Source organism: Papaver somniferum, chromosome 5, assembly GCF_003573695.1.
Source record: "Papaver somniferum cultivar HN1 chromosome 5, ASM357369v1, whole genome shotgun sequence".
Classification (NCBI taxonomy): Eukaryota; Viridiplantae; Streptophyta; class Magnoliopsida; order Ranunculales; family Papaveraceae; genus Papaver; species Papaver somniferum.
Window position 1 is genome coordinate 131878585 of NC_039362.1, and position 8460 is coordinate 131887044.

At 36.7% G+C, this 8460-nt stretch overlaps 2 protein-coding genes across 2 annotated transcripts; both read right to left on the reverse strand.

The window, feature by feature from the left end:
• Positions 1-2149: 2149 nt before the first annotated feature.
• On the reverse strand, positions 2150-3046 carry LOC113279612. Its single transcript, XM_026528292.1, has one exon. It carries the CDS (start codon positions 3044-3046, stop codon positions 2150-2152), a length of 897 nt encoding a protein of 298 aa, XP_026384077.1.
• A 269-nt stretch (positions 3047-3315) lies between these two features.
• LOC113282740 lies at positions 3316-5476 on the reverse strand. The gene is made up of 3 exons (XM_026531805.1): positions 5340-5476; positions 4484-4843; positions 3316-4393 (listed from the first exon to the last, which is right to left on the reverse strand). The coding sequence occupies exons 2-3, from the start codon at positions 4825-4827 to the stop codon at positions 3397-3399; spliced, it is 1341 nt and encodes a 446-aa protein (XP_026387590.1). The 5' UTR covers positions 4828-4843; positions 5340-5476; the 3' UTR covers positions 3316-3396.
• Between the last annotated feature and the right edge of the window lie 2984 nt (positions 5477-8460).

Here is an 8460-nt window from a genome sequence, read left to right on the forward strand (position 1 = left end):
ACATCTGTTACCATATTCTTAGGAAAAGATCTGCTATGTTAAATGGTCTAGTGACTCTAGTCAATCTAGAGTAGACCTACTCGCATGAAAAGCAAGCACCCGATTGTAGCTATCTGACAGGTCTCCGTTAAATGGCGGATGTCCTCCTGCTCCTGAGTTTTTTCGTATCCAGTATCTGAGTTTATCTTACCAATTTGGCAAGTGCTCAGATTAACCTCCTAATATGTTTTTACTTTTCAATGTCTATATCCAGTTCCTGAAGAAATGAAGAAAACTTAAGAAGAAATGAGAAACCAAGGGGGGTCCTTTTTTTTGCCAACTTGTTACCGTGAAGACCGGGACTAACCTTGTTGCAATGACCCAGAAATACAAGCATTTTTAGCTTTCTTTAAATACTGGATGTATGCTTTGAGATAATAACTGTAAAGAGTTTGATGGATATTAACACGGAGGTAGCCAATTGAGATTTATATATACTTTCATAGATTTTTTATTTTAGTGACTCCCGGAGATTCTCTATAAGTATGGAGATTTCTAGTGATTCTCTGAGAATATATTAGAGCAACCACAGTGGGCGAGTAAAACTATATATTTGTTCAAAAAACGAGACACGGCGGGACAGACTATCGAGTAAAAGCTGGACCAAAACCAAATCCTAAATATGCGACTAAGACCAAAACCAAATATAGTCGAGCGAACGTATAAAGTGATCTTGTGATGGGGCGAACGTATAAAGTGATCCTGTGATGGGGCGGACATTATATGTGATCCACTAATGATGGGGCGGACATTATATGTGATCCTAAAAATGGGGCGCACATTATATGTGATCCTGATCACCAAGCGAACATTATATGTGATCCTGACCAAATTTACTCTTCCATCCTAGTGTAACACGACGGACTAAATTCAAATTTGGTCGTTTTTTTTTCCGTCTTTGGTCTTTGGTTTTCATCGCACCATTGCAGTTGCTCTTAGAGAGTCTTTGTGACTTGTAGAGATAAAAAATTGATATTTGTAAAGAGTCTATGTGATTTGTAGAGACAAAAAAATGTATAATATAATCAAAAATTCAAAACACCCACAAGTTATTTTATTATGCACATTATAATCTAAATAAAAGTACCATGAATACCTGGTAAAATACGTGTTCATTGTCAAATAAATCTCGTTGTTGCTTTATGCCTATGTTTTCATTTTTTTTATTTCACTTATCCCATATAAATTTTATTTTCTATGCAATCTCACCACTCGTTTACTCCGGAAATGCCCCGTGTAGTCTTCAGCTCAAATAAAAAAAAAAATTGGTCCTACTCTTAAAAAAAATATTCCACAAGTTTCCTAGTCTCCAGAAATATCACCTCTTGGGGAGAGATTTCTAATATGCCTATTTTCCTAAAAAGTCTCTCAAAATCTCTGAAAACTATAAATCAATGACTTTCAATTCTTATTCGAATAACAGGGATGTTGGAGTGACTCTTATGAAATCCAAATCCAATAACTTGGAGTTTCAAAGAATTTAAATGACTTAAAAAAAATCTCTAACCAATAACAAGAGACATTAGAAGACTCACCAAAAGTCTCAATGGACTAACAGTGGATTTGAGAACTCTCTGAAAGTCATTTGAAATCTCATTTGACAAACCCTGTAAAAGTAGTGTGTTTCTCATTGTATATGCTTTATAAAATCTTCTTCAAAGTTCAAAGTAAAATTTACTGGTTATATATAAGTTTAAAATCTCTCTTAATTTGTGTTATTCAGCAAGGATTTTCTGAGAAATATATCAAGTTACACTTCTTTGGTATTTCAAAAGTATGGAATTCGTATCCTCCTAACTTTATTGCTAATGCAATATTGGAGGATCTAAACTCTGTTTTATTTTCTCACCAGTAATAAAAGTTCTTCTTTGCATCAAAATAAATAAAGTTAAATAGAAGTTACGAATGATCTTTAAATCCTTCTACCAGAGACATACATACAATATGGAAACGAATTGAAGCTGCGAACATCAAGAGAAGAAATGAAAACCAGATAGATGTCAATATGAACAATATACAAGAGATAGATTCATAAGCTAACACCCTGAGAAGCTTTGTTGTGGCCTTCTGCCTTGCATTCATAGTTCCAGGCATGAGAAAGTATGTAAGCCTATTCTGTTGCTTTACAAGAAGCCTTGTTGTGACCCTCTCCCTTGCAGATTGTGCAGTGAAGTGGTCTTTTAACTGCATCTTGGTTAAAATTTCGCCGCTGTCTCTTTGGTCGACCTGGCCCTGGCTCACTTGTCTGACTACGGGATCTTCTGCATGGAGGATTTACTTGAACCTTATCTGACATTTCACTATTAGCTGGCTTCTCTATCTCTGGTAGAGGGTTTATCGATTCTGAATATGTTAACTGTAACATCTCACCAGTGAAGTACCTAGAGCAAAAGTCATACTGATCCCTACCTGTGCTATTAAAGACAGCTATTGCATGAGAACAAGGTAACCCGGTGACTCTCCACTTTCTGCAACTACATTCTTGTTTGTCCATGTTAACGACATTTATGAAATCATCATGAACTTCGAAGATGCTGTCTGACGAGAACAAAACTTTAAGGCGTTTGGCTTTTGTGGACTTTTCTTTCAACTTTTCCTCCTTGGATGGAGTTAGTTTAGAAATACACCTGCTTGAATCCATCCGCCTTGCATTAATCAGCTCCATCATCTTGATTCTTATTGCGTCAATCTTATGCACTATTGGTAATTCACGAAACTCTGATATCCAGTCCCTGAACAAATGTACAACACCTATTGAAATATGGTTGAATTGCTCACCTTTAAATTGAGAATTCGCCCAAAACTGTGGTTCACTACTCATGATCCAATCATAAGCTACCTGTGAAACAGTTTTTACGTCCTCGGTGTATTTTCTAAACCCCTCAAGCCGAAGTGCTTGGGCAGCAGCCATTAAAGTTGATCGGCAGAGAACCCTTTCCAGCCCCATGAAAAGGACCCTTTGAGCATTTCTTAAAATTCTCCACCAGGCGGTGTATACAGTACCCATGCTGAGCATTCTCAAACACCTTATGAACCTTTTCACTTAAACCCTTAGCTTTGTCAGACACAAATGTTATCGACCGAGATGTTGGTATTATAGACTTCAACTGCTCCAAAAACCAATGCCAATTATCAAAATCCTCAACGTCGACCATGGCGAAGGCAATTGGAAAAGCATCATCATTCGCATCGACTGCAGTTGCAACCAACATGGTCTCAAGGTATTTCGATTTTACATACATGGCATCCAGAAAAATGAGGGAGCGGCAACCATTTTCAAAACCATGTATAGTGGCATAAAAAGAGATAAAGAGACGATGGAAGCTTTGGTCATCCTTCGTAGTAAGGTTAGCAAAACTACCCCGGGTTTGTCTCCATCACCTTCTCACAATACCATGGGAATTGATTATATGCATCTTTATATGAGCCCTGAAGTTGCTCTCTGGCGATTTCCATCCCCCGCCAAGCTTGTGAATAGTTCAGCTCAATCCCAAAATCTTGGCAAATGGCAGTAACAATCTCCTTGGGCTTGTAATGTGGGCTCTCTTGCAACATCTCTTTTACCAGCGTCGCCAGCCAATTTTTTGTTGCTTGAGGATGATGGGCAGGTAAGCTACCATCACATGTATGGAAATTTTCAAACTTTTTTATCCTAAATGATACTTTAGCTTGGACCCAGGATGCATGAATCCTCCATGAACATACATCAACTTTACATCTGGCACTTACACGATCCGTATCATTTTTCTTGTACCGGTAGACAAAGCGATTTGAAATGGCATATTTCCGCAGTATATCACGAAAATCATGGACGTTCTTGAACTCCTGACCAACGCCAGTTATGCCATTTTTCCATGAATCAATCAGCTTATGTCGTCCTTCGACAAAATCATCTGTAACAGAATCATTGTGATTGCTCTGGTTATCATGGTCAGATGATTCAGACGGAAATTGGTCCCCATGGTCATCATCACCAGAAGAAACAGTGTCTGGATTATTCCCCTTGGTTCTTGCAGGCACTTGCTTCTCTGCGTCATCTGCAATAGAAACAATAGTGAAACCTTTTGCACCAAATTTCCACGATGCAGTGCGTCCTGTTTTCTTCACAACACCATCAGCAATGAAATCAGCCACAGAAGAAAAACCAGCAACACCACCATCCTTGCCACGGCTAGTTCTGGGGTCCAATGCAACAGCACCACTAGTAGAGGGGCTCGCAGCAGCAAGATCAATGACTGTGTTTCCCATGGGAGCAGTGGGGGAATCAACAACAACTGCGTTATTCACATCAGGGGTAGTTGCGGCCGGAGTTAATGTGGTAGTCCCAACTACATTGTTAGTTGCTCTACTTTCCCTGCAACAATAAGCATCTAATTTGAGTAACATTACACAAGGAGGTCAACAAGATCATCATCAAGAGTGTGAAATCAGATTATTAAACTACCTGTTGACAGGGGTCTTCGGTTTAGGTTGAGCAATCTCTTTTTCCACTACAAAAACATCTGCTGTAGCAGATGTGTCATGGAAATGCATCATTCGTCTAAGATCTCTGTCATTAGCTAATGTTATAAGAGTCCGTTTGTTACCGGGGAGAAAGTATTTCATAGTGATGGATTCAAAATCAATGCTACACGTATCTGAAATTTCCAACTTGAGATCATCAAAACGAGTTTCAAGATTAATATCTACAGCATGTGCCTCTCCACCATTATACGACAAGGACCCATCCTTTTCCGGCACAAACTTCCCTCCATACTGACATATCAATATCAAATTTTGCGCTTCCATGGATTCGCATGTAAGTCTACCAACAAAAAAAGAAACTGGAGTAAGTTAGTAAAATATTTCCATCAACAGAAGGTTAAAATGTATAATATCTAACAGTAAACACATCGAAAATCAGTCCCATTCCGAAAAAACTTGCTCATAAGAAGTCCTGTGTAATGCTGTAATGATCAAACTGATTTTTAGAGCCAGAACCTAACAATGCTGCTACCAATGTAACATAGTTCTTATCAAACGCAAACCCAAAACATTCACCTCACCTAGGAACTCTTAAACTCAAGTACTACGCCAATTAGTCTGCTAAATGAAACAAAAATTTCACAATTCTTTAGAAACTACACACTAGAAGTATCATGCTTATGATCAAAGAGGATTAATCTGAATTGGTGCAACAATCTGATCCAGAGAATCGAAAAAAAAAGTACTAGTTTGACCTAATCACATGAAAATTATCTTTGAAAATAGAAATTTGATGTTGTTCATAAATCATCAAAGAATGCAACAGAGAAAATTACCTGGATGTTTTTGAGAAAAGGACCTTCACGTTGATGGAAACCCTAATTTGGGGGGTTTCGTAAAATTAAGGAAGAAGAAAAGAGTTTCGAGGAAAAAATGAAAAACAAGGACTGGTTGGAAACATAGATATAAGGTCTGAAGATTAAAAAAATGGCCTCAGTGAGTACGTTTCGAGAATTTAAAAAAGTTTCACTATCTTCGGTCAATCTGACTCAGCCAGACCCGAGTCAGATGTCAAATCATTTTCTTTTTTAGTTTTCAAATGTCTAACTCGGCTCACTTGTGGCTCCAAGAATTCGAGTCCGATACTTGATGCGCACCCATTTGTTTGGATTCAAAAGATTTTATACTCCAATTATATAATTCCCTCCGTCCCAAATTAGATGAGCTAGTTGGTTTTAAATTTTGTCTCATAAATAGATGAATTATCTTATGGGGTAACAATGGTTGTGATTATATTTTTCTTCCATCGATATGAATTACAGGTAGCTCTGGTGGTATTTTAGTGATGTGGAATCCAACAGTGGTTGTCAAAGAGGAAGAACTTTTGGGTGCTTTCTCTGTTTCATTAAGATTTAGAAATGTTGCCGATAATTTCAGCTGGATTTTCACTTCAGTTTACAGTGCTATAGACCCAAATGATTATAACCAGTTTTGGCAGGAAATTCAAGACATTAGATTACTTTTAACTGATCCTTGGGTGATTGGAAGTGACCGGAATGCTTTTCTATATCTTTCAGATAGAAATAGAAATGGAGAGTGCAACAGAAATAAGAAGAATTTCAGGAATTTCATCAACAAGAACAGCTTAGTAGACATTCCAATGGCTGGTGGCAGTTATACATGGACAAATTCACAAACTCCTCCAATTTTTGGAAGATTGGACAGATTTGTTTTTTCTACAAAATGGGAAGAAATATGTCCTTTATTGGTTCAACACAGACTGAAAAGGCCAGTGTCTGATCATGCACCAATTCTACTGAGTTGTAACAATGGTATTGTTCTAAAACCTTCTTTTAAATTTGATAATTTACTTGGATCACCCTGAATTTCTGGATAATATGAAAATTTGGTGGGAGAATTTGACTTTTGTTGATAGTCCTATCTTTATTCTTGTTAAGAAGCTTCAGGGACTCAAATTCTTTTTAAAAAGTGGGGGGAGAGAAACTTTTGGTTCTTTACAAGCTGAAGTTGATAAACTTGAGACACTTATAGATGTCTATGATATTTTGGAGGAAATTAACACTCTCAATGAAGATGATTATGCTGGCAGGGAATTAGCAAGAATAAATCATAAGAAGCTTCAATTGAATCTTTCTAGGAAATGGTTCTCAAGGTCTAAAGGTCAGTGGTTAGCAGATGGAGAAAGAAACTCAAAAAAAATTCACAAGAATGCATCATACAAACAGAAATTTAATGCTATCAACTCTCTACTTATTAACGGGGAGATGTGTCATGACAAAGAGAAAATCAATGAAGAAGCAAAGAATTTTCATGTGAATCTATTTACAGAGAGTGTGACTTTAAGACCTACTTTTGATGTACTAGAATTACCTAGTCTAAGTGTAATACAGAGTATTAGACTTGAGATAGGAGAAGAAGAGGTAAAGAATGTAATTGGGGGTTTTGGTAAAAAAAATCTTCGGGGCCTGATGGATACACTATGGAGTTTTTCAAAGTTGTTTGGGATATTATCACATTTGATCTTATGGCAGTAATGAAGGGTGGGTTGGATGTAAGAAAATGAATTTGCCAAAAGAAGGTGGTGGTGTAGGTATTAAGAAATTAAGACTTATGAAAAAGTCTTTGCATGTTAAATAGATCTGGAGATATGGCAAGGAAGAGAAGGAACTCTGGAGGAGAGTTTTAAATGATAAATTTGGAGGCAATGTCAAGGATTTTCTACCTAGTACTTTTAATAAGGCTGTTAGAAAAAGTCTGTGGCTAGGAATTTTGAAAAGTAGAAGTATTGTGGAACAGAATTCAACTATTCATGTGGGTAGTGGTGATAAGTGTATTTTCTGGAAAGATACTTGGTTAAATGGCCATGCACCAATGGTTTTATTTCCTGCTTTGTACAAACTCATTAGGTTGTAGGATGCTACTATCCAGGAGATGTTGGCTATGAATACATGACTGAGTTGGAATTTTGCATTCTGTAGGGCTTTGAAAGATAGAGAATTGGAGGATATTGCACATTTATTGAACATGATTTCTGCATTCAATATAGGGAGTGGTGGAGATCAGAGAGTATGGCAGAATTGCACTAAATTTTTTTCAGTTGTTGAATGCTACAAAATCTTGGAAGATGAAGGTTTGATTTTGTTTCCTCATAAATGTGTATGGAATCCTAAAATTCCTCAGAAGGTAGTCTTTTTTGTTTGGTCTTTATCCTACAATGTTGCTCCTACAATGGATACTTACAGAAACACCATCAGGTTTAATGGTTGTTTACGTTGCAAAAAAACTCCAGAATCTAATCAGCACATCTTCCTACATTGTGAAGTTGCTAGAGAAATTCGGAACTACTTTCTGGGTTGCTACAACTTACAATGGGTATTTCAGGAGTCTGTTAGAGATACTATATCGGAATGGAGAAGAAAGAAAAGTTCAGCTTTCAATATTAGAAGAAGAATATAGGACATTATACCATTTGCTATTTGGTGGGCACTGTGGTTAGAAAGGAATGCTAGACATTTTAATGGAAGATACAAATTTGTAGAGAAGATTAAGGAGTTAGTTAAGTTGTTTATTTTCAAGTGGTGCACATGAACTAGTATTTTCAAGGGTATTTCTATGAATTCAGTCATATATAACTGGGAAGCTATCATGCATTAAGCCTAGTTTTGGTGTATTTTGCTTTTTGCTGCAACTCTACTACAACTGAGTTTGCTTTTGTTTCTTTTTTCCCAGCTCAGTTACCTTCTTGATGATTGACTGGTTTTTAATAAACTTTTCCCTTTTTGAGTCAAAAATAAATAAATAGATGAGCTATCTTACTAATCAAGGGGATAACTCTAAAACTATCATTTTAATTGATTATTGTTACTATAAGAAATATGTATAATTTGATATCCATGTTTATATTCGTTACGTAGGTGTTTTAAAATGCTTTTCAAC